Source organism: Pelodiscus sinensis, chromosome 6, assembly GCF_052426305.1.
Source record: "Pelodiscus sinensis isolate ZL-2025 chromosome 6, ASM5242630v1, whole genome shotgun sequence".
Taxonomy (NCBI): Eukaryota; Metazoa; Chordata; order Testudines; family Trionychidae; genus Pelodiscus; species Pelodiscus sinensis.
Genome location: NC_143057.1, coordinates 49,061,273 through 49,088,755, shown reverse-complemented (window position 1 = coordinate 49,088,755; position 27,483 = coordinate 49,061,273). Strand labels below are relative to the sequence as shown.

Below are 27,483 nucleotides of genomic sequence, written 5' to 3'. Positions count from 1 at the left end.
CCACGGAGCCCGAGGGCAGCAGGACAGCCACGGCGCGTCTGGGCTGTCCCACTGCCCCCGTGCTCCGTGGCTTTGCTCCAGACACCTGTGGTACAGCAGCTGGGGTGCTGCCAGTTGGTCCCGTAGCGCCGCTCTGAGCGCTACTGGACCAACCGGGCAGCACCCCAGCTGTTCTGCCCCAGGCGTCCTGATTCAGCCACTGCTGGTCAGATTCAGCAGCGGCTGAATCAGGACGCCTGGGGCAGAGCAGCTTGGGTGCTGCTGGGTTGGTCCAGGAGCGCCTAGGAGTGGCGGCGCTACTGGACCAACCCAGCAGCACTCCAGCTGCTCTGCCCCAGGCGTCCCCAAGTCAGCCGCTGCTGAAACTGACCAGTGGCTGACTACAGGAAGCCCCTGCCCTGGGCTTCCTGGAATCAGCCGCTGATCAGTTTCAGCAGCAGCTGACTTGGGGATGCCTGGGGTTCTTAAGTTGAATCTGTATGTAAGTCAGAACTGCGGCTGAATCTGGACGCCAGTTCCGACTTACATACAGATTCAACTTAAGAACAAACCTACAGTCCCTATCTTGTACGTAACCCGGGGACTGCCTGTAATTGCTTTAGTGATATGCATTCATTAAAGTTCCTAAAATGTTAGGACATGCTAAGGATTTCACTTGCTTTTCTTAAACATATGCATTAATGCTACTCTTACTCTTACCTTAGGATGGATTCCGGGAAGTGGAGGTAGAAAGTCAGTGTTAGCTATAATGGAATCAAACATAAGAATTATTTTGCAAGCACAGAGATTGCTGCCATTCTTACCAAGAGTGAGAAATATAGCAGTGGAAAAAAAAAAAAGCAAACTCCCATGATGGATGACCCTTCCTCAAGCCACTGATTTTATATAAAATGGTTCCACAAGATACTTAACACAGCAATCATCATCTTCACTGATTGATAAGTCCTTTTCAGCATCACGTTAGCTATCACGATGCAATAGTATGGTCTTATGAAATGAGAACTAATTTCTAAGTGAAGAAAAGCCATGTTTATGACCATTAGGATTAGAATTCACTGGGGAGCAAGAATATGCCTCTTTTTAATACAGAAACCCTCCCCTCCACCTCTTCTGCTTATTATATCTTTTACATCATTAGCAAAATTAATAATTCAACTCTATATCTGGGTTCACCACTTTTATCCCAATGCAATTCCTCATAAGGTTCTGCATGTTCCTATTCCTGTGATAAAGAAAATGCACATATCTTATCTTTTAGAAGGAACATTAGAGTTTTAAAGTCATGTGAATAACTTACCATTTCCTGAGCCAACTTGTGCACATGGAATTGTAAGGACCCTTTGCAGCCCATCTGGCTTATATGAATAATGTTCAACTAACTACCAGGACAAAAAAGAAGAGAGAATGTCAGAAGGGAGAGGTAATGGAGGAAAAAAAATGTTGGGCAATAATTTGGGTAATTACAGGTGTGGTCAGTAGTTTATATTTTTGGCTACCTAATGTGTGTGTATATGCTGTGTGCACTAGGGTATGTACTATTGTATCGAGTTTGCATCTTCCTAATGTATGTCTAGACATTTGGGAAGGTCTTTTTGAGTAAGACTTTGGGTAGGATTCAGGAAACTCTGATTTCTAGTCCTGGCTCTGCCACTGATCTGGACATTTCATCGTTCTGTGCCTATGTTTCCTATCTCACTTGGCGTCTGTCATGTCCACACTGTTCAGGTCAGGCACTGCCTCTGACTGTATGCTTGTACAGTGTCTTGGCTTGGACTGTAGATGATACTGTGATATTAATAAGACAAATATTGTTATTAGAACTGGCCTTTGCATTTTTGGGTTGCTTTACCCCCATACAGTAAGTGGAATTGGTCATTCCACTGTCTATTGTAGGTTGGTTTGGGGGATGCAAGCAGGATTTTCAGCTCTATTCAGAGACCACACTGAGTCATTGTGCCCATGTGTGCTCAGCATTTATAGTATGTATTCAGCATGTGTGAGCATGTGTGCGTACATGCATATGCATTAGCTTATTTTACAGAGCCCTAGGATCACAGGCAAATGTTGCCGCTTGTCAGTATTTATTTGTGGTGGAGGAATTTGCTTTACCCATCCAGATCTCCATATCAACTGTGAAGAACACTAGTAAATCAACATTTTTGTCAGCTTTGTAATAAATAGGAAGGACATGGATAGTTAAGGGAAAGGCTAAGAATTATTATATACAAGTATAAACTTACATTATATGCATAGCATTTATACAGCAGCAATTTATTTGTGTTAATAGAATTTTAAACTATAGGTGGCAGCAGAAATCTGCTATTGTTTCATTTCCTTTTGTGTTTTCAATATACCCACATTTATTTGTTGCAATGCCTCATCTCTATTAAAGAGTGTAGTATAATTAGCAATGCACTTCATGATTGCTTAATCTGGGCCAGGATTTTAGACAGTGTTGGTAATGCTGGGTAGGCTGTATTTCTCAGTTGGCTAGCTAGAGAGTCACAGAGCTAAACCGTACTGTGTGTGCCTAGCATCCTAAACTATTCCCTGTGTGGTTACCACAACCCAATTCTGTCTTTTGCATGTGACAAGAGATGTGACAGAAATGCCGCAGTGCTCTTATTTAATCTCGCTTTTACAAGTGAAATCTCCTTTTCATTCAAGGAAATACACAATTCTTTAAATAATAACTAGAGTAATTTTAAATTAAGCTAACATATTAAAAAAGCACTATCAAAATCTGTGCCACTTATAAAGCTTTCTATAATAAAAGATACTTTTCCCTTTTTTCCCCTAAAGGATGAAAATTACTAAAAAATAATTTAGAAATATGTGGTAAATTACTGTCCCAAACATGCTGCCATTTAGCAAAAGATTGCAGATGCATGGTAAAGTAAAACAGAAACTGCCTTATTTGGTGCTATAGAAACAGGTGGAGAGTCACTCAGCTGACTAATTTAACACACCTGCCAGAGTGTGTCAAACTTTTTTCCATCTGGTATAGAGAGCTTTCCCGTCTTGTCTCTGTCAATACGATAATGCAATACTTTTCCTTCACTGAGCAGGCAGAGAGCATAGGAGCCATTGTTGTCCCTTTCCCTGAGTCTGAAATGAAAAGAGAAATATCAAAGGTTATTTTCAACTAGTAGCAAGTGTCTGTATTTTGGAAAAAAAATATTTTCCACTAGCTTTCCCAAAGGAAATAAGGTTAAATCTGTATCCCAGTTTTTGAGGACTTCCTTGAAAACCCTCATGTACTTTTAGCATAAATTTTATGAAAGGGAATTTTCTAAACATGGAAAATGGGGAAAAGCAGAATTCTGTGTTCTGCACAACATGCATACTAAGAGCATAGCACTCGTGTGGATGATTCTTAAGTCATAACTTGTCTTGCTCAGAGTGTGTGTGTGTGTCTTTCGCACCTCTGAGCCATGAAAGTTAGAGCAACTTAAGCAGCAGTGTAGATCTGCCCTCTGTCAGTGAAGAGCTCTGAATGCAGGCACTTTTGTACACTGCAGGCCTGATCCAAAGCCTAGTGAAGTTAAGGACAGGACTCTTGTATATAACAGTTGTATTACATATCTCTGGTACCTTCAAAAAAAAAAGTGGATACAGTGAAAAGAGTGATTATTCACTCTTTTATCCTCTATCCTAATACAAAGACTGGGATGGGGAGGGGGAGAGAGATCCGAAATGAATAGCACATGAAGATAAGTATAAATACAAAGAGAAACATTGAATGTTCTACTGTCAGTGGTGTTTTTGACTGTCATGAAGTATAACATTATGTCATGGGTTCCATGGCTTTCACAGACCTCTGTGACATTTTCCACTTCAGCCCCAGGTCAGGGCTCCAAAGCTCTGGGCCACAGTGGCGAGGCCCCAGAATTCTGAGCCACTGGGAACGGCAGAAGTGCCCATGAGCCATGACAAAATCTTAACCTTAACTATAAGTCATGTTCAAGTAACATAACAGGATTTTTAAAAAACAGCCTAATTTTATTATGTTAATATTTGCTAAGCAAATTAGATCTTAATCTTCAAGGTCTGCAGGGGATGCATAAAGCTTTGCACTGTTGGCTATTATTTTATACAAGCAATTATTTTCTCTCTTTGAAGTATCTCTGGCTATTACCCCAGACAGAGCACTGGTCATAATGGATCTTTGGTGGGAAGCAAAAAGTCAAATCCTGTTTCTGTGTCTGTAAGTGTTAGGAATTCAAGTGCAATTCTTATTTTTGTTTATGTCGTATTAGGTTATGAAGATGATCCATGTTCTTTCCCCATTGTCCTTAACTTACCAATGACGATAATAAAAAATGACCTAAGACATCATGGAATATAGTTCAAGAAAAATGTGTACCATTTACATTCAGCCAAGATACTGGCTAAGCAGGAGTTGTGAACACAATATATGAAGTATCTGCATTCAGCAATACTACTCTTAAAACTATATTGCACGTTGTTGTCACATTAACGCAGCGTGGGTTTGTCTCCCTCCAGTGACAGAACCCAGGTAACAGTTTGAGCGTGCTACTCTCTCTGTGGTCTGTTAGCACAAAAAGTAGACTTTTGATTTTAAATCCAGAGATCCCAGGTTCAAACACTGCTGGTGGGAGGCTGTCAGCTGTACTGGCCAGTAAACTTTCTGGTGCCATGTCTTACTGATGGAAAATGCAGCTTCAACTAAATTGAAACATTCTGGGACGCTAAAAATTAAGACTGAAAACTGCCTGGCTTCCTGCTAGTTCACCCACATTCCTTTTTGGGCTCCTGAGCAGCCCATTTGTCAGACTGCAGTGCTCCCCTGGGATCCTTGGCCAGCAAGGCTGCCTGACTCCCCAGGCCAGTGTCCCAAATTCTCGGGCAGTTGCACGTATGGAGTCAGGCAGCCAAGAGAATATGTTAAAAAAATCCATTTTAGTTCTCTTGTTTGAGAAAAATTTCAATTTGTTGACCTTTTTCTCCCAATTTGAGACAAAATTCTTAATTTTACTCCCTTAGCCGCAAAAATTCAAAAAAATTCATGGGCAGGAAAGATTGCTTCTTAGCCAGATCTCTATGTCAAACAGCTTTTAGAGTTTAAATGAAATTGAAAGAAGTTATGAGTATTTACTACAATGGTTCACAGTACTAAAGAACTGGAAAAGCTGAGCCATTATTAAGGATAACATTTTGACAGTTATTTTTTAGTAAAAGTCGTGGACAGGTTGCAGGTAATAAAGAAAAATTCCTTGAAGCCTGTGACTTTTCCGTGACTTTTACTAAAAATAATGGACTAATGGGGGCTGACTAAAGCCCAAGCCTGAATGGGTGTAGGAGAGATCCAGCAGCCTCCAACCTCCCTGCAGTTGAAAGCTCCAAAGCCCCACCAACACCAATGACGACTGGGAGCTCCAGGTCTCCCCTCCCCCTACGGCAGCAAGTCCCCATTGGCTGACCGCTCCTGTCCCTCTGCTCCAGAGCTGACATGGAAAATGTCACTGAGGTTGCTGAAGGTCACAAGATCCATGAGTTCCATAACCTCCATGACTTAGTCAAATAGTTTTTCAAAGAAACTAGAGGTAAATATAAGGCATGAAGCCTGGATATGGTACTGAGATATTTTGTCGGTATTGTATTTGTAAATACATAATTAGGTAATGTTCCTTCAGTTACACTGGGATTTGCAATGCTTTCCTCACTTCCTGGATTTGGTGAAGGAAGGGGGTTTAGTTCTCTTTCCCCCTCCTGGTTCCTGATTGTCTGTATTTGTTTCCCCTCTTCTTCTGCACGTAAGATGGAAGGAGTCTCTCTTTTCTTCTCAACTATCATCTCTTGGCAGGTAGGAATCCCAATAACTTTCCTTCCTCTTCTCTTCCTGCTTGGGGAGAAAACACAAGGCTTCTAGTGGCGACGATCTGGATGAGTTTGTTCAGCACATTCTGAAGTGTCTGAGCCACAGTTGTGTGATTTAGTTTTTTTTTTCCTCTCTCTCTGCCTTGATTTCATGCAGAAGTAGCAAGTGAGAGTCAGATCAGTCGACTAAGTAAGAGACACATGTTGGGCCCTGAAGAGCTGTATCCTACTTGAGGATATTTTCCTTGACCTGTGTGATTCTTATTATATTAGAGTCTACTCTCTCCTTGATAGCTGGTTCTGAGAGGATGTATAAAGGTAACTCATTAACAGTAATAATCTCTGCATGTGTAAAATATCAGCCTCAGTAGAGCGGACCCAACATACAGGATACATGATTGCTTTCCATGTTATTGGAGATAATAAATTATATTTCCTATTACAATGCAAGTTGTTTTCTGAACGGAGGTATGAAAGCTCTGGAATGTAAAACCCAATTGCATATCTGTTTTGGAGACATCATCTTCCACTCTGAACATGTATTTCTAGTTCTTTTAATTATTAAACAGCAATACAAAGAATAACAAACTGCAAGTCATTCTCCATTTTAGCAGAGACCTTGCTGCTCTTGACTGGTCAGTCAGTACAGGAAGTCAGTGTGCTAAGTACCTATGTATGTTAAGAAGAAACCACAAACAAAATGGTTCAGGTTTCTTTTAAAGTAGTAGGCAAGCTATTTTGGTTTCAGAAAAAAATCTTATTCTTTTCTGCATGTCGGTGTTCCAATCATATTTATGTTCTGTAAATTTTAAATTTTAACTAAATATTGCATGCAGTATTGCTGAATGAAGAGTTCAGAACAAACCATGAACAAGCTTAAACACGTCCTATTTGAATTAAAAAAAAAATCAAAATATTATATCACGTCCATTGTTACCATATCACATAGCAGTGTGATGTGCAGATGCTAACTCTATGATTCAGTTAAGAGTCTCCATTTTCAGAAGCCCTTCAAACCTCTGGTCACAACTCAAAACTAAAAGCTACCTGCCTTTGCAAGTTCGTGGGAAGTTTTCTTAGAAGCTGGATTTCACAATTTCAGTTTGGTTTTGTAATGGTAACTTGCAAAACTGATCACAGTTTCCTAGGTTACACTAATTCTAAGGAACTCGTGCTAAGTATATAGTGCTTAGATCACCACTCAGTCCTTTGCCCATGGATTCTGAACAAACCTAAACATTAAAGTGAAACTAATGAAGAGAGAATTACCTAAACTGAAAATAACGAAGTTTTCTAAAAGTCTTGATAACTGAAATCAAGACGTTTTACAGAGCTCTCATTATGGCAGGGTGACACTGGCAATGCTGCCTCAGTGTTGCCATGTTGGATTTGAGGTTTCCCTACATTATTTTGCACACACATGTTCCTCCCATTTTCATGATCACGTATACAGTATATCCTAACCCTATGCCTTAAAATAGAGAATTATCTGGCCTACTTTTATCAACTAATATGATCCCATAATACCTTTATCAGCAGCATAGTTGGTTGGAATTTTCCAGTTCCTTAAAGTATCATAGACTATTTTTATGTTCATGACGGCATATGTCAGCAGTTACCAGTCCTATTTATATATACAGAGATAATATAAATAATGCAGATGTGCATTTTGCATATAATTTGGTCTTACAGTATTTAAAAAGAAAAGCAGACATCTGAGAGACTAGACTCCCACTTGAAAAAAGAGTGTCAGTTGTGCCAGTACATGAGAAATGCATTTAATGTCGTCAGGTGTGATATATCAGATAATGATGGACAAGATACCATTAGTCACTTTAATGGATTAAACTAGCTTTATTCAGCCTTGGTAAGCTCAGCAGGTACTGCAGGCATTCTTGTGATAACTTAAATGATGTTTTGGTTCCTTCCTAATATTTCTACATGGGCGCTCAAGTTATATGCAAGCTATATGTGGCTGTGAACCTTCTATTAACATATACGTGATCAAATGCAATTTCATTAGCGAAGCTGTGTGTGTTTGTATTTAATGCTGAATTTATAAATATATTCAAAACTACATATTTTATTTAAAATTGCAAAATTTGAAACAGTACAGCTAAATTTCTGAATCTAGCCTTTGTGTCTAACAGGAATTCCTCTTCTAAATACGTACTTGTGTAATTAAATTTATAACTTGAAAGTAAGAGGTATACTGGCTACTTTTGCTTAATTAGGTGCTGAGGCCCAAGCAATTTTTGCACATTCATAACTGATGCAGTGAAACCGGGGGGTGCCAGGGCTATGAACTGTCAAGCCTAGATGCCAGGACCCAGCCCTGGCAAACCCTACCAGAAATTAAACATGAGTGGTGACTTCTAACAGCAGCAGCAGCAGCAACAAAAGGCAAATACCAGTTATTTCCAATTGAAAGTGCAGGAGAAAACTGGCATTTTAGATGTCTCCAATTTGTAATTGTTGGCAAATATTTATATTATTTCTTATTGTGCCTAAATACAAATGTGTCTTTGCAATAATAATTTCTCATAAACATATTGTACCCAAAACAGAGTTTATTGGGAAATTCATAATCACCTAGACTTTTGATAACATTTCAGAGCTCTGCAGAGAGAACAATGAAATAATCAGAAAGCTGACAAGTATCTCTCAATGAACTTTCAGTCTATTCTTCAGTTGATTTCATGAACACCATATGTTGTGGTGGTAATTGGGGGAGGAGTGTAACATTTACCAGACTTGTTTTGTTGCAAAGAAAATATGTTTCCCTATTCCAAAATGGAAAAACAAAACAAAACCAAATCTGATTTGCTCTTCCACCCCTCAAATGCCAGTACTGTACATCATTTAGGAGTAGTATCTACATCTCTCTGCATCCAGGGCAATGACACATCCAGTCATTCTATTAGGAACTGAAAAATTATCTGCATGAAACTGAGGGGATAATGAAACAGTTTCCTAGTTTCACACATCACATTACTTATCTAACTCAGTCTCCCCCCCGGCCCTCCCCCCCTTTTTTTTGAACAGGCAGATCAGTCAGGGAGGATTTCAAATCACACACACAATCTCGCAGAAGAAATTTGCAGCAACTTGCCAGAAATATACCACTTTTAGTGAAACTATTTTATTGAACATAAATATCACTTAAGCATCATTAGAAAATTCCTCACTAGTAATTGTTATAGTTCTCTTTCACCATCCTATCCAGTAACACTGCTGGAAAGAGACATAACGGTTAAAATAAAAAATTAATTGACACTAAACAAATTGTCTTGAGGTAGAGGAAGTAGGGTAAACCCTCCACATGCAACCCTCAGTACTGAAGATAAGAAAATGAGCAGGACACATCTTCCCGCATTCTGCAGCTACATTGATAGTATCTGAAAATTCTCCTGAAAGAGAAATAAGGCTTAATTATAATTCTTAGGTACTTAGCGGTTCAAAAGACATGGCTCCGAAAGCACTGAATGGCTTCTATAAGTACCCGGAAAGTCAATGGTGTATTGAAGAACTATTGGTCCATGCCTAGGTCTCTTTCAAATAAGAGGCCAATTAAGCTTTTGAATACTGGGAGGAACATCAATTTGTCTCTCTGGGACTATGTACAGATGAAATGGCTGAAGCAGACATGGTCAAACTTGATTCAGAGACCTCTTTGGAAACCAGGTAGAGGGAAAAAAAAGAACTTTCTGGGAGGAGCACAGATATACATCCAGCATGTTCAGAACTCATTGGAAAAGGCAAGGGAAGCCAAATGCAATCCTCTGGGTGACAGTCAGCAATATCTTTCAAGAAACCCTGAGCTCTGAACCAGCACCACTCAGTGTTCTGCCATTAGATCAAAGTGTCCTAATGTAAAGAACAGCGTAGATCTGTGAGAGAAGATCTTATCTATTAGGGAATTTACTGACTGTTCTGTCTATCAGGGAAGCAGGAATCTTGACTGCAAAATACACAAAGAGAACCAGAATAGCACTAAAATACTCCAGCAACAAATAATCCAACAATCTGTTTCCTCATTTTCCAAGATAGGAGCTTAAAATGATTCTTGAGAAGTCCTAACCAGAGCTACCCAGAGATATTTATTTACTTTTTTGCTTGTTCTGACGGGAGAGTACTTGAGTTTTGATGCTTCTATGGTATAATGCTCTACATTTAAAGGGATAGCAGAGCTTTCTCTCACCTGTCATCTCTCAATAATAAGGGGAGTCCTTTAAAAATCTTCTTTCCGGATTATCTTCATATATCATAACAATGAAAACTTTCCAAGTTTGATAAACACCAGTCCTCCTATGAGATACACCTACATTCCATCAAGAGTTAGATATATTGCAACTCAGACCCTTTTATTAAGCTCTGAATCAAGAGATGTAAGGAAAGTAGAAAATGTAAAATTGGTCAGGTTGGGTGAGTAAGTTCTAGAGAGGAGGTCTCCAACCTTTTTAAGCACAAGGTCACTTTTAGAATTTAAGTCAATCCAGGATCTACCTCAAAACCAAATACCTTTGTTCTGCCTCCTTCCCTGTGGCCCTATCCCTACACCATCCCTTCTCATTCTGTGGAAATGGGGGACATGGAAAGGGGGAGGTGGACACCCCGACTTCAGTGCTCCCCTTCTCCACACCTGCACAGCAAGCAGGAGGTTCCAAGATTCCTGCTTCCAAGACAGAAGCCAGGAACAGCACAGCAGTAGGGGGAGAGGCAACTGTAGACAGCCTCGTAACCAAAACAGTCAGGATCACTTGTGAGAGACTCCAGGATCTATCAGTAGATCCCGATCTACTAGTTGGTGACCACTGTTCTAAGAGACTATCGCAGAAGAGTAGAAGCAGTAGGAATCCTCCAGTCTTACCTACTTCTGTTTTTAAAGGGAAAGACCAAAATGGCTTGAGAAGTCAGATGACAACAACTGACTCAAGTCTACTACTACTAAATGAGGGCATGTCTACACTACCATCCTAGTTCGAACTACGGTGGTTAATGTAGGCAACCGAAGTTGCAAATGAAGCCTGGGATTTAAATATCCTGAGCTTCATTTGCATCTTGCCGGGCGCCGCCATTTTTAAAGCCCCAGTAGTTCGGACTCCTTCCCCCCGGCTACAGGTGGCACGGAGTACGTAGTTCGGATTAGGCTCTCTAATCCGAACTACCGGTACACCTCATTCCATGTGGCTTCTGGACTTGCCTGACTGTACTAGCAAGAGAAAAAACATGTAATCTGTTCTGGAGCAACTACCATTATAGAAACACATGCATGCAGTACTTAATCTATAAATACATAGCAGATTCTCACCATACATATTGCTATAAATTGTTACCTGTTAAGAAATATGTATGTGATGTGCGTGCCCTGAAACCTAAAGCTTTGCTCCTGTCCCTCACTCACAGCAGTTCTGGAGTTCCTGTTCAATAAAGGAGTGGTTTATTTCTCAACTTCTACCACAAAAAACACATATTGGGCAAATTATTATAAGAACCAGGAAAGTGACTCAGGGCTAGATTGTCACTTTGCCCTTTGTTCAGAGAAGTTTACAGCATGCATTGGTCCAGGAGCAGACCCGGGAGGTAATTGTGACTACACCTAGACAAATTTTGTTTGGTGAACAGTAAATTCATTTTTTCCCCTAAGGCACCAGAAAAATTTGTAATTCCTGATTGAATTCAAACCACAAAATGTTCTGATTGAATCAAATTAGCTTTTTCCACTGCCCCACTGGAAATTTTTCAGCCACCTCTAGTCCTGATAAATTGGCTCTGATTAATCATTATCCCAAATGTCGAGTCTGTGGCTAGATAAATAGTAGGACCATGTGAGTAAACAGAGAAATAGACAGAGCATGGAATGATAACATGAAAAGAGCATTATTTAATTAGGTTCTTCCTGCCTCTTACTTGCAAGACAAAATATTGTCATTGCCTCCTTGGAAAAAAACTCTGGATACTGAATGTTAACTTAGTTTAGTAGTATTATGTATTTCTTCGGTATGACACTCAGTACTATACTTCCATGCAAAATATAAAGCTGAAGTTTCTTGACACTCTGAACTTCTCTGCTCATCATGCAGACTTCACCTCAATATCTTCTTGAACAAAACATGACCCTTGTATTCACTCTATATTTCCATTTGAGTAAAGGTGAAAAACGAATCTCAAAGACATCTGCTTAGCTCTGCAATAGTTAGCAGTAATGAATGTCACACTGCATTGGACTTTCCCACAGTGACTGACCCAGCTCTTTTCTCACAGTCTCATTCATGATTTACTTATCGAAAATGTGGTGCAACCAGGGTGGAAACTAGTACTGACAGAGTTGAAAGTACTCACAAAAATTTTCCATTGGTCTTTTTTCCTAATAGAATACGATGTTCCGATTCTTCCCGAGAGATCTTCCCATGGAACCAAGGCATCTTTTCATGGGCAGTTGTGGCAATCAGCTTCTCCAGCTGTGGTTTTTGACTAATAATAGCTTGTTCGAGGGCATGACCCTATACAATTGGCAAAGCACAAAAGGTTCAGCTGTATTGCTTTCTGTTACAGTGCAAAAAAACCCAAACAAAAAAACCAACATTATAATGTTATAGGTATATTCCAATTACTGGACTGTGTGAGAGACACCCTAATGCTGTGAATAATCAGAGTTTTAGATGAAATTAATTTGGTTACTATACAAGTTTTGGACTCATAGGGTAGAAACAAAATTCAGACAGACAATCTGAATCAGATGACTACGGTTTATGTTTGTAATTGATAGATATTGCAATGGGTATCTTTGGAAGACCATATTGTATTAAGTTTAGGAATTATTTACATAACATTTTGGGCTAGAGAATCTTTGGAACTCCATTAGGTGAAGAGTTACCATAACTATGCTAGAAAATAAAAGTGGGGTATGCTGCATAATGAAGATTGGATGCTGAATCTGTAAATAACTCTACTGTGTACTGCAAGGGGTGGCTTGTATATAGTGGTTTAAATGGGTTTTTACGGACTAAGGGTATGTCTAGACTACATGCCTCGGTCACCAGAGGCATGTAAATTAGACTATCCGACATAGTCAATGAAGCCAGGATTTAAATATCCCCAGCTTTATTAAAATAAAAATTGAAACGAGGTTTACAGGAGTGGTTGACAAAGGCATTCCCTGTTGACCAATCCATGTCGTGACTGCCGTGCTGTGCCGACGATCAGCTGAGCTGGCACAGAGCGGCGGCCATTTTTATTTTAATGAAGCCGGGGATATTTAAATCCCAGCTTCACTGACTATGTCGGGTAGTCTAATTTACATGCCTCTGGCAACAGAGGCATGTAGTCTAGACATACTCAAACAGATGAAGAAATGGCTTTTGCTATAAAAAGGCTGAGTTTAAACTCATAGCCAGGTAGGAAGAGAAGTTCCTTTTCTAAATTATATACAATCTAAATAGATATACAAAAAAATGCAGGCCAGGAAGAGAGGCTGTAACACAAAATAATTTGTGTGCACAAGCACACACATACCCTTTGTATATAACAGCCTTTCTTTAAAAAAATGTGTGTGTGTTTAACAGCTAACTACATATTGCTGATTTTCCTTTTTTGGTTAGCAATCCTGATTGCTGTAAGGAGGTGCAATGAGAGATTTGGTCTTCTAACTCTTAAAAAGAAACTATAAGAATATGTTTATGAGCAACTGAATACAGTGTGTTGAAAAATAAAGGCTTATAAAATACAAGCAAATAGAGCAGTGTTAACACTGCTCTAACTGCAACACAGCACTAGCAATGGGTTGGAACCCATATAATAGTGACTTTTAAAAAATTTGGAGTGAAGCATCTCTATTGCAAAAATGTGATTGCATTTACCTGCAGGTTCCAAGTTTGCTTGACATATTCCCTTATGAGGTTCTCCTTTAAATCCTCAAATGGTCCTGTTTTTGGCTCAACGCCCGGTGGCCGGTTGAAAGATCTCCGCAAAAGACAGACAAGACCATCAGCTTCATCTGAGTGATAGTCAATAAGTTCAGCAGGACTCATATGTGACTTCCCTCCTGCAATGGCATAAGAGCCACTTAGCTCTCTTTCAATTGTGTAATGATGAACCTTCTTTCCATGTGCCAAGGACAAAGCAAAGCCTCCAAGGTAGTTTCGACTCTGGCGCAACAGATAAAGTCCATCACTCAGTCCTCCTTGCATCAGGTAATCTTCTGCTTCCTCACGTGTAATATTGCCAAAAAAATAGGGCAGATGGTTAGCACTGTTTGCTGCGTTGGTGGCCATGGTTTTTCCTTTGGATCAGCGAAGACTAATGTGTTATATCTGAAAGGAAAGATGGAAAAATAATTATCCAATAGAAAAAAACTAAAAAAAGACACTGAGGAATTTGGTAAAGATCCTCTCCCATTTGAATCAAAGGGAGCTTTGCCATTGACTTCAACAAGAGCAGGACAGGGTTCTAGGCACACACAGACATGAGATCACCATTTTTTTTTAAAACCAGAAAGGCTTAAGGCCACTTCCTGTAGTTTTTTACACAAACCTCCCATTTAACTCAAAGGGCACTCTGCACATAGGGTGATGACAGAAGCAACAGCATGCTGTCCACTTACACAGTGCATGCATAGCATGCCCTGGGAGTAGCAGTGCTCTTGGAACAATTTTGTCTGATCCTGGAACCTGCACAAAGGATGCTATTTTTTATCATTTAGCTTTTCTTTTTTTTTAAAGGACTTCACTGAAACTTCCGAGTCTTGCACATGTATCATGAGCTCGTCATCTGCAAGAAAGCTGAGCACTGTGAGCTTTAGAGTACTAGATTACCAAATATGGGTGGCAGCATGGGGGATAGGTATAAAAGGCAATGGGAGGCAATGCCTTCCTTGGGTCTTAGTGCTCAACCTGTCCCCTCTTCCTATCCCTATTCTAACTGTTCCTGAAGGCTCTCAAAGCAGGCTGTTGCTGCTACAGACTGGTAATTCCCCCACCCCCAACTTAAAAATGAAAAGCCTTCTGCTTGCCAGACCTATGAGCAAAACACTGAGCCTGTGAAAGAGCCATTAAGTGGGAAGGAAATTTTTTTTAACAGGCATGTTCCAAACCTGAATTTCCCGAAAAAAACAGTTGTGCATTACAGGACAGTAGTCTAAAATTTGCTTTAAATATTTCATTAGTTTTTTGCTGAAAATTATAATATCACATCTCTAAAAAATCATTGAGATGCACAATCTGAGTATTCAGCTTTAGCCTTAAATGCTTAGATCTCCAGACATGTAGTTTTTTTGATAAATTCTTCAAAAGACCATCCTTCACTAAATTACACATTTTAATAATTATAGTACAAAATCTTGCTTTTAAAATGCACTCTGGGTATGTCTACACTACCCTGCTAGTTCGAACTAGCGGGGTAATGTAGCATACCGCACTTGCAAATGAAGCCCGGGATTTGAATTTCCCGGGCTTCATTTGCATAAACCGGGCGCCGCCATTTTTAAATCCCAGCTAGTTCGAACCCCGTGCTGAGCGGCTACACGCGGCACGGAGTAGCTAGTTCGGATTAGGCTTCTAATACGAACTAGCTGTACTCCTTGTGGAATGAGGAGTACAGCTAGTTCGGATTAGGAAGCCTAATCCGAACTAGCTACTCCGTGCCCCGTGTAGCCGCGCAGCACGGGGTTCGAACTAGCCGGGATTTAAAAATGGCGGCGCCCGGCTTATGCAAATGAAGCCCGGGAAATTCAAATCCCGGGCTTCATTTGCAAGTGCGGTATGCCTACATTACCCCGCTAGTTCGAACTAGCAGGGTAGTGTAGACATACCCTCTGTCCTTTCTATCTATCCATACTTCACTTTCACCCCCTGTTGGGATAGGGAGGGGATTCAGAAAGGCATCACTCAACTAATTTTGTCAGATAGCTGGACAAATGAGTTTCCTTTTTGCTTCTGACTAGCTGACTAACTAGTTTTAAGAGATTCCTCCCCCAACAACATCAGTACCTTACTAAGATATAAAATCCTTTGATATATCTAAAATCTTTGGAAACATATTTTAACTTAAACATATAGAGATATTTCATTAACATGCCTTGATCTGAAAATCACACAAAATAAATTTATTTTCCAGATTTCTAAAACCAATGAACTTTGTTATGAACCCACTAAACTGTTCTGACTGATTAATTTAAAATAATGCCTTTGTTGCAGTGAGTTTAAATATTTAGTAACCTGGAATGATTACTTTATGAAGGCTTAAGAGTATGTTTAAAATATAAAATCAGCTTAGAAATACTGATGAAGAAAATGTAAAACAGAGAAGGACTGCATCATGTATTCCAATATTTAATGTTGTATTCAACAAGACAACTGATTTGCACTTACTACAAAGTGTTTGCACATAAATCTCTGACAAACTTTAGAGTATAAAAAAACCCTGTGACTTACATTTTTTTTATTCCCAAATTTAGTATTTTTAATTAGGGACCTTCTGCATGTCCAGCTTGGAAAATGTTCTCTATGCAAGTCCATATGCAGGAATTCTGGGGTGTGTGTGCTTTTTTTGTAAACGTGGACTGCGTTTTTTTTAAATATAAAGGAGTTCGAAATAGTCATGCAATGAGTGCACATAATGAAAAATTTGAGTGGAAACAGGGATTGGTAAAATGATTTTGTTATAACATACTAAAAATGTATAAAGATTTTATAGAAATTACCTTCTGGGATCATGGTGGACAGTGCAGCTGCCAAGACCCCCCACTACCTCGGTCGCCCCTGCATGCTGCTGTTCTACCTGCTCAGCGAGGCCAGTGCCAGGTGAGTGCGGACGGGGCTTCTAACCAATGGGGCCTGGCCCAGGCTACTGCTCGTGAGTGGAGGTGCCATTTCCCCGGTCATACTGCACTGCCACCAGCCCCACCTGCCCATCCCCTCACAACACAGCTCTTGCCCATGCCCCTGTTACTGTGTTCTCTAATTTTTTGTCCCGTAGCCCACAGACAACCCGTCAACCTGAAGCAAATTCTCACCAGCAACTATACACCACACCACAGTAACTCTAACTCAGGAACCAATCCCTGCAACAAACCTTGGTGCCAACAATGCCCTTCTGCTATGTACATCAGCCAAATTGGATAGTTCCTACGTAAAAGAATAAACAGACACAAATCGGATATCAGGAATGGTAATTATATAAAAACCTGTAGGAGAACACTTCAATCTTCCTGGACACACAGTGGCAGATTTAAAAGTAGCCATCCTGCAACAAAAAAAACTTAAAAAACAGACTTCAAAGAGAAACTGCAGAGCTACAGTTCATCTGCAAATTTGACACTATCAGTTTAGGATTAAACAAAGACTGTGAATGGCTAGTCAACTACAAAAGCAGTTTCTCTTCCCTTGGTGTTCACACCTCCACATCAGCTGCTAGAAGGGGGCCTCATCCTCCCTGACTGAATTGACCTTGTTATCTCTAACCTTACTCTTGATTGCAACTCTTTTCTTATGCCTGTATATTTATACCTGCCTCTGAAATTTCTACTACATGCATCTGACAAAGTGGGTCTTTGCCCACGAAAGCTTATGCTCCAATAAAACTGTTAGTCTATAAGGTGCCATAGGACTTCTCATTGTTATTTCAGCAGGGGAAGCCATTACAAAGGTGGGATACGCTAGAGCTCTATAAACCATGTGGAGAGGTGAACAAGGTCATATTAGACACCCCTTCACTTAACACAAGAGTCAGAGTGAACAGAGGACATGAATAGGTAGCAGGTTTAAACCAAACCAAAGGCGGCACATCTTCCTGCAAGCATGTGGCTCTCCTTATTAGTTGACATTGTGAAGGCCGACCAGTAAGTGGGTTCAATAAATGCGAGCAACTGCATGGAGAATGGATCCACCAAGAGCTATTGGCCAAGATGGTCAGGGACACAGTCCCATGTTCCAAGGCATCCCTAAACCTCAGACTGCCAGCTGCTGGGAGTTTCTGACCGATCACTTGAAAATTGTCCTCTTCTCTCCATTGCTTTTGAAACATCTGGCTTTAGCCACTGTTGGAAGATCATTGGTCTGACCCAGTCAGGCAATTCATACCAGCTTAATTTCCTCCTTTCCTCATGAGAAGGAGGAACATGGGTGAATGCCTTAATCATTGGGTCACGAGCTACAAAGTGATGAGGGCTTCCACAAAGATACCCATTAAAGCTGTTCCACTTTGATTTGCTAGTACTGAGGTGAGGTGGTTCATGAGGCTCCCTTCTCTAGGCCAGCGGGGGCGGGAGGAGGGGGGAGAGCGCTTCTCTGGTGTGTTAGGGGAGCTGCTGGGTAAAATCCCCTTTGTGCTCCCTGAATGTGGGAAGAGGGATGTGCTGCAACCCATGTACATGCCTGAGTTATACAGCTAACTATGGTGATGGAGGCTGAGGACACCCTTAAGCTTGCCTGTTGAAGTTGATACACTTTGTTAAATATTATTTATCAGTATATCAATCATTAATATTATTACATTATTTGGGTATCAGCAACTCTGTATGTTGTAGTCCAGAGGTTAGACTGCCTACCTTCCATCTGCCTGCCTTAAGACGGGATTTGAAGGGACTCCAAATGAAGTTGTGCTGCATGTGCCCTGGGTAATATGAGGTTTGCTTCCCTCTTGTCTGCAGAAACTGTTTATTTAAATGTTGGTTAGGCCAGAAGCTGCTTCCAACTTCCTCCGTTATCCAGAGGTTTGGCTATGGGCTTGGGCTGTAGCAGGTGTGGGTCTGAATCTGCCCTGGTGCTGGAGCTTGCCCGTTCTTTAGTAATCCTGGGTTTGCTGTTCTCTTGTCTGTTGACACTGTTTTGCTTGAGTTAAATGTGCTTTTGAGCAAAGCTCACAGCTACTCTCACTCTCTAGTCCAGTTACTTAAACAAGACAGCAGGAGACTGGAGGCATTTCACATGCATTGCGAACAGCGACTGGTGGGCATTTCTGATCGTTTGATTTTTATCAGTAACAGGGCTATGTTATTGAGAACTGGCTGCCAGAAGAGTGAAGTCCTCACTGGTCATTGCCAGCTGTAACTTGTTGGTCATATAGACTGCCTCAAAGATAAAGGCCATGCACACTGACTCCTGAAGACTGGACTTAAGATCAGGAGGAAACATTGCCTAGCAATGGACAGGTGGCAGCCCTGTGGTCATCCATGATTAATTTTGATGTGGAGCTTTTAAATGCCTAGAATAAAGCCATACAATGTGGCCAAGGATATTCAGCGCTATAGACCCACACTACCAAACATAGTGTTGTTAGAAAACAGCCCTCAGGTGCACCAAATGAGTCATAGAACTTTCAAGAAAGCCTGAGTTGTTTTAAGGCTTTTCATGAGACCCAAGTAAAATGCTCAATTTTCAGACAGTTTCAAAATTTCATCTGTTCTGGTATGATATTGTGGATTTATCTGAACATGAAACGTAAGATAAAATGTGTAGGCATGTGCGTATGTATGGGTGCATACACCTTTCTATTCTGAACAAGTATGGGCTCTAGTTCTGGCCTGTTTTGAAGGCTCCTATACAATGAGATCATAGATTACAGAAAGTCCTATAGTGCTCCTCTATGTCTGCTTATACAATGTTTTACCTTATTTATATAAGCTGAAAATCTCTCCTTGAGTAGATGCTGTGATGTTGGCAGACTAGTTGCTAGCTCATGCCGAGGTCTCTGTGTCTCAGCACATGGACAGACACACAACTCGACTCTGTCTGGCTCATATATTGTCTGGCTTGATAGAATAGCATGGGTGGCAGGTATTGTAGGCAGAGGGAGGCTGAGCATCCCCAAACAGCCAACTGTAGCCCCTCCCCCAGGCCAGTCTACTTCGCACAGGAAGTGGGGTTGGACACTTTGCTGGAGTCCTGGGGCTATGGGCACAGTGACTGCACTGCTGATCAGCTGTGGGTGCTGAATCTTTGGCACACCAGGGCTGGGGCCTTGTTCCCTGCTTCCAGATGAGCAGTGCTGGGGTGGTGAGCTGCGATGGGCATGCTTTGGGCTCCTGAGGAGTTGAAGGAGGTAAGAGAGTGGAGCACAAACCCATGGGTGGCAGCACATGTGTATATATATCTGTATGTTACTATACATAGTAACATACAGACAATGTGCACAGCATTGGTCCTGCCGTGAGGGCAGGGGACTGGACTTGATAATCTCTCAAGGACCTTTCCAGTTCTAATATTTTATGATTCTGTATCTGAATGACGGATTCCCTTTTGCACAGCAAATGCAAATACTTCACACTTTATTAATGGCATCCACTTGATATAATGTTTCAGTTTTTAAAAAGCTAGTGCTTCGTTAGAAGTAGAAGGAATGGGCCATGCTGAAGTTGATGGAGCAATGCTGACAAACATACACCAGTTGAGACTAACCCCATGTTTAATCCAAAGTACTTATACTGAGATGCTGTTTTACAGTTTCACTGGTGTGTATACAAATAAACAGTGGATTTTAGAGGTTAAGGTAATGCATTACATTATTATTACATTACTTTGGACACTGCTGTGTCAGGTTATTTCTGGCAAGTTCAAAGATACCATCTGTGATTCCCACTGGACTGTGACTTCTACAAAAGAATATTTAAGATTACAGATGCAGAAAAGCTCCTCCCACTTTTCACTTCCACTTTGTTCCACTACAAGGGACCAAAAACTAGGTGATGCACATTTTAGTTGAGCAGTAGACTATACCTGACATGAGCAAACATGTCTTTTTATAGCACAGCAGCTGTGCTTATGGTTTAATGAGGCCCTTTCATTCCAAGTTTCTATTTTCAGGTGCTTACAATTTTCAGATAATATATATCTTTCAGCTAATTTTTATATACTGTACTTATTTCCAGCCCAAATGTGAAATATTATAGAAATGAAACATGGTTGCTTCTGAGGTAGCTCAGGATGAAGAGAGGGACTTAAGAACATTATATTATTTCCACCCCTTCCTCCCCCATTTGCTAATTTTAAAATTATTTTATTTGGAAACAATAGCCTCAGGGAAGAAGGGATATTTTGTTTACATCTGAAAAAACTGGTTGTGAAATGATGTAGTTATAATTTACTAGTGACAGCATGTTGCATGGATTCAGATATCCCTTTCTTTAGGTCATGTCTATACTACAAGCTGTTTCAGCAGCACAGCCATGTTGCTAAATCTGTGTTGTGGTAGCGCCCCAATGTCAGTGCTTCCTACAAATGCACTACAGGAACTGTTTTTCTGTCAATTTAGTTAATCCAATTCTTCAAGAGGCAGTAGCTAAATTGATAGATGAATTCTCCTGTTGACCTAGCCAAATATATATTGGAAGATTGGGTTGATCTACATAAGTGGTCAGGGTTGATCTACAAATTTTTTCAGAGCCCTGAATGATGTAGTTAGGTCAATCTAATTTTTAAATGTACATCAGATCTCAGCATATTAGCATGCAGCATAGTATTTAGTACCCTGTTTGGACTGAAGCAAAAGTCTGTGGTTTAAGAAACTGTAAACCTTGTCTGGGATTTTTGGTCACCAAGGGTGTGTCTAGACTACAGGGTTTTGTCGACAAAAGTAGACTTTTGTTGACAAAACAATACCTGCGTCCACACTGCCTTTGAGTTATGTCGACGTATGTAAACCTCATTCTACGAGGAATAACGCCTTTTGTTGACAGAGTTCTGTCGATAGAAGGCATTATTGCATCTACACTGTCCTTTGCGTCCACACTGTCATGTCAACAAAGCGGCTTGCTTTGTCGACAGAACTGGATGTAGTCTAGACGCTCTTTGTTGACAGAAGCTTTGTCGACAGTATCTGTCGACAAAACTTCTGTCGACAAAACACTGTAGTCTAGACGTACCCCAACAGTGCTGACAGGTTCTCCTATGCTTTCAAATAGTGTGGTATCTGGATGCTTCTGCTCATAATTCTAATCCTCTATTAATATGACTTTTGTGCATTCAATAGAAAATAATAAATTAAAAGAAATGAAAATGACATAAAATCAAGGAAAATTGATAATTGATTTAAGAATAAGATAAATGGTGATTTAGAAAGGATATATCAGTGATTTCATACAAAATAACTATTCGGAAGATTGAAACTGTCTGCACAAGATAAAAACTGGGAAGGCTTGTCTTCAATGAATCCATCGGGCATCTAATGACAAGCCCGAAGCTCTTATAAGCAAACATGCAAAGTCACTTTCATATGATGCATTCAGTAAAGAGACATTTAGGTTAATAGAGGCTTAAATGTTGATCTTCTTATGTGATTTATTTTTTCAACAATATATTTGCTTCTACTCTATTTTATTTATCCAACATTCTTTCATTTTTTTGCTATGTTGTTTTTCCATGTTGTGTATATCATGTTTCTTAGAACATAATTGTATATTAATAATTACACAATGAATTCAGAAAGCAGGCTCTGACAGTGGTGTAAAGATTCTACAGTGCACTTCCCCCAAACACCTCCCACCTCCCAAACAATCCCTCCAGTCCCTTGCAAGCACCTCCAATTCCCCCTACATACTACTGGTGAACACTGTTGTTGTCATCCCCCAATACAAACTGTCTGGACTGGAGGTGGCTCTCTGGATTTCTGGGTCAGCAGATTGACTTGAGTGGCTTCTGGTCTACAGACATAGCTGTTTTAAGCTGTTTTAATTATAATAGGCTATAACAGACAAATACAGGCCAGACACGTGTATATAAGCCATTATTTGCTTCTTATAAAGAATATTGTACTAGAATAAACATTAGGATTTATTATTATTCTGAAGTGCTAAAGGGCAAAATTTTATTTTTTACAAATAATTATCTAAAACAAAGCTGTAACTATTTTACATTTTATGCTCTAAACTACAAAACTGGATGAGCTCCCATTCAGAGTTAGCAGTCATAATAGTCATTAGCCCTAATAAGTGTTTCCAGGAATAACCTCTGCTCATAGGCTGAGTCTAGATTGGCACGATTTTCCGGAAATGCTTTTAATGGAAAAGTTTTCCATTAAAAGCATTTTCGGAACAGAGCGTCTAGATTGGCACGGACGCTTTTCCGCAAAAGTACTTTTTGTGGAAAAGCGTCCGTGCCAATCTAGATGTGCTTTTCCGCAAAAAAGGCCCGATCGCCATTTTCGCGATCGGGGCTTTTTTGCGGAAAACAAATCTGAGCTGTCTACACTGGCCCTTTTGTGCAAAAGCTTTGCGCAAAAGGGACTTTTGCCTGAACGGGAGCAGAATAGTATTTCCGTGAGAAGCACTGATTTTTCACAGTAGCAACTCAGTGTTCTTGCAGAAATTCAAGTGGCCAGTGTAGACAGCCGGCAAGTTTTTCCGGAAAAGCGGCTGATTTTCTGGAAAAACTGGCCAGTCTAGACACAGCCATAATGTTTAGTTCACCTATTTATTGAATGATTATCAAAGCATCAGCTCACTGTTAAACTAAATACCAAAATAATAGAGGAGTAGTAGATAGCATTAAAAATGTATTTTATCATGGGTCACAACTGACAATACCAAATTCAGAACAAGCTGCTAAGAAATAAAGGCAGATACGTCATGAACCGAAGGTTATTCTTCCATAATATCTACTGAGACTAGCATACAAAAGCGTACTTCTGTTTCACCACACTGGCTAACACAAAGAAATGCAACCTCTTTGGTATTCCAGTCCTTGATTGAACACCCAAATATCAAACTTAATGATGAGTGATTGTTTAAAATCAATTTAATCAAACAAAGGGCTCTTCTGATCCCAGAGGATCAGCCACATACCCAGATCAATATAGAATTCAGATCTTGCCCCATAATTATGCTGCTACCAGTATCTAATCTCTAAACAGTTATTTATAAAAAGAAAAAAAAGCTAACCTGAAGGGAATCAAGTCTGACAAAAATTGCAAAGTTATTGAATCTGATTTGAAGCAGCAATGGAATAAACTGCTAACTTGATTAAGTTTCTAGTTGCTCCCAGTTAATTGGAAGGACCTCAGTCTGGTGGTGAGAATGGTCCCATTAGTATAGCCCAAAGGGTTCAGCAGGAAATAGACTCACTGAAGAATTGTTTTCAGTGCCTTTTACAGTTTCAGTTTCTTCCATGTGGAGAGAAATGCATTGTTCTTGTTCACCATGCAGCCTCCGGGGCTTTTCTTCCAGCCACAACCTGCCTCATGGGCAGTGATTGGGGATGAGTGGGAGGAAGCCAAGCAGCAACCTCTCCCCTAAGGCAGCCAGCAGTGCTTTAGCCCTGTTCCCCCTCTGAAGACATGAACACAGGAGGACCAGACAGTCAGTGAGTTCCCCACCTACCCAGAGGTGGTGGGGTCAGACTTCAATCCTGGGGTGATGGGTTCTAGCCATGGGGCTTCTGGCTCTGATCCTAATTTCACACACCCTCAATCACTCCTGGCCTCCACTGTCAGGGCCGGCCCACAACATTTTGGCACCTGAGGCGGGGAGCTCAAATGATGCCCCCATGCTCCCTTTTATCCTGTCTGCCTGTTATGTCTCTTGTGCCTTCCTTCTTCCAGCACAGCACTCCACCAGCTCTGTGCATCTAGAGCAGAGAGAATACATACGCACCAGCAGCAGACACAATTTTTTACACTCTGGGTCCTAGTGGTGCTCCTCCCCCCCAGTCTGGCACCTGAGGCGGCCACCTCAGTTCACCTTATGGTAAGGCCAGCCCTGTCCACTGCCTCTATACACAGCTCCTAGTTCTGGGCTTACTCTGTTCCCACCAGGTTTGCCACGTTGAGTAAGTCTCCTGTAAAAAGTGTTGTTTGTATGTTTAATATCAATTTTCACAGCAGCATAGTAGCTAGCAGGTCTAAAAAAAGCAACTAAAAAGCAAAAGAAAAAAAAAGACAAGAATGTGCAAAACATCTTGGCTGTGTCTAGGCTGACCAGTTTTTCCGGAAAATCAGCCACTTTTCCAGAAAAACTTGCCAGCTGTCTACACTGGCCGCTTGAATTTCCGCAAAAGCACTGACGATCTCATGCAAGATTGTCAGTGTTCTTGCGGAAATACTATGCTGCTCCCATTCTGGCAAAAGTCCTTTTGCGCAAAGCTGTTGCGCAAAAGGGCCAGTGTAGACAGCCCAGATTTGTTTTCCGCAAAATCAGGGCTTTTTTGCGGAAAAGCACGTCTAGATTGGCACGGATGCTTTTCAGCAAAAAGTGCTTTTGCGGAAAAGCGTCCGTGCTAATCTAGATGCTCTGTTCTGAAAATGCTTTTAACAGAAAACTTTTCCGTTAAAAGCATTTCCGGAAAATCATGCCAGTCTAGACGTAGCCCTTATGTCTGTGTCTGTTATGTTTAGGTTCAGTAAAAAATAGAAACAACTGAACTTTATTTTTATTATTGAGTCTGCAAAAAACCCTGCATAAATTACAATGATTTAGAGATATGTATCTATGTATTTGTACTTACCTAAAGTTAATTAAGTATTTTAGGAAAAATTGCCAGCGTTGCCATCAGCAAGACTGGCCACACTCTGAAGTCACAAAAAATTTTGTTGTGAGATTCCCTGTTCTAGTTTGTGGGAAATTATATGTAACAAGACAGAGTTTGGAGTCACATTGTTTAGTCACATGCCCTTGCAGGTTCAGCAAAGCATGCTCCACATAGAGGCCATTAGTCATAGTCTAGCTAGAACTTTCACATGAAACTCCATTAGGTGTGGATAGACTTCTTCCTTCGTTAGTTACCTTCGTTGATGACCCATCAACCTGAACACTTCATTCACAATGTGCTGGCTAAATATCTTGTGGGTGTTAGTTCAAGAGCAGACATTTGAAATATGGAAACATAGTTAACATTCATAACTTCAGATACCAAAATAATACATGCATAGGATAATCATATTCCTCAAACTGTATCTTTTCTATTGACGCCTTACTTGACACACTTTATACAAGATTTGTAGCAATTATATAAAGAGTGGTAGCAACAATACTTATGTTTTAATCATACAATATCATATATACCACATTCCCAGATCTGTGGGTTACTTATCAAAGGAATGAGAAAAATAAAAGGGACTACTCCACAAAAGGTGTCAGCCACAAGTCAATTGAGCTAACTAGGACTAACAGATCTAAGGCAGACCACAATGGACTCCTCCAAGAGCTGGTTCAACTAAAGACCCATGAGTGACACTTTTCTCTGCCTATAGGCACCAAAACAAGCAGACCATAATTAGCAGGTTGCTAGGTAGGGCAAGTGACAACCCTTAAAGGACTTAGAGCCTAGTCTGCAAATCTCACATGCCTCTAAATACGTCTTTTGTACTTGCAGTTGAGAGACTGGAAAAATATTCTTTTGGAAGTCTAATGTGCAAATACATAAGCCACACTAAGCTGTGTTTCTATCTGGAGCAGTGCTTGGAGTGGTCTCAGCCAACACACACCAGTCAATTTTAATAATTCATAATCAAATGTAAAGGCTTACCTATTGGGCTTAATTACATTTATAGTGCTCTTTTCCCCCTTTCCAGGGGCATCTTGTTTTATCTTATTTGATTTTATTTATACTTTAGCACAATAATAAAATGTAAATAAATTGTGTCTTCGCAAAGAGGAATGGCAGATTTGTTAACCATTATAAAACAATGCTACCAAATAGCAATACAGTAAAGCAGCCCAACAAGTCAACCTACAGACTATAAGGTAAGTTGCAAAAAATCAGTTAAAGTCACTCTAGATAGAAGGACCAACACTACCCCAGTGTAATAGAGATTATCATCTACCAATGGAACTCTTCGTTCCTGCCTAGATATGTCTTTTGGCCCCTTCTGCAGCATCCCTTCTCTTTTGGACTCCTCAGAAGGTACTCTGCAAACCCAGAATCTGCTTTGGTGGCTAAGAATATAAGGAAAACACCCATCATCCATCCCCACCCTGGCTCCAGAGAACTTTATCAGAAAGTATATTAATAATAATACACATTATTCAATGTGGGGCTGTATTAATCTTTTTTGGAGAGTCCATTTCCCCCAGATGCCAGGGAGAGCTACAACCAGCGGAAGTAGTGGAGGTCCAACGAACTATATTGCCTGTGAGGATGGAGGTAGGGCTGGTGCTAGGGCCAGGGCTAGAAAATTTTGCAATCTAGCGTGTGTGAGTACAATTTATATTCCAGATCTACTTCCAAAAAAAGAGGAACAATTATTCATTTTTTCTGGATCAAGGAGCTTTTTCAAGCTTCTAATAGATAGTGGATTCTGCGGTGAAGTGTTTTGAATTGGCAGTCTGGGAATGTATGGGAATGTAGCTGCTGCTCAGGGGCTAAGGAAGGGACAGAGTGGTGATGTAGCAGACTTTTACCTGGCATTTCCTTATTGCCACATGATGGCACTGCTAAATCCAAGCAGTCATAAATCAGAAGACAAACCAAAATAAGATCATGTAATTTCCTTGTTTAGGACTGTATGTTGTTCTGCAGCTATTGCTCAAAACAAGGCACTGCCATTATTGTCAACTGTACGTTTGGGGCAATTACAGTAAAATACTTTAGTATATTTTATAAGGATTAATTTCCAAGCTGAAATGTACATAAATCTTTTTTTCAGTGTCTTTGCCTTATCTTACATGTTCGCATTGCAGCACCATTTCTAGTAGCAACATGTTTGAAAAAAACGAAA

The 27,483-nt window shown here is 40.4% G+C and overlaps 1 protein-coding gene across 3 annotated transcripts in view; it reads right to left on the bottom strand.

The window, feature by feature from the left end:
• The window catches only part of SYK (spleen associated tyrosine kinase), an 87,864-nt gene that overhangs the window by 26,780 nt on the left and 33,601 nt on the right, over positions 1-27,483 (bottom strand). For all 3 annotated transcript variants that reach the window (XM_075931891.2, XM_075931890.2, XM_075931892.2), the window contains 5 exons: positions 13,701-14,153; positions 12,184-12,344; positions 2,970-3,108; positions 1,298-1,379; positions 700-743 (listed from right to left, as the gene is read on the bottom strand). In XM_075931891.2, the coding sequence (XP_075788006.1) occupies positions 700-743; positions 1,298-1,379; positions 2,970-3,108; positions 12,184-12,344; positions 13,701-14,114 (840 nt within the window). In that variant the 5' untranslated portion in view covers positions 14,115-14,153. The remainder of the gene's footprint in view (positions 1-699; positions 744-1,297; positions 1,380-2,969; positions 3,109-12,183; positions 12,345-13,700; positions 14,154-27,483) is intronic.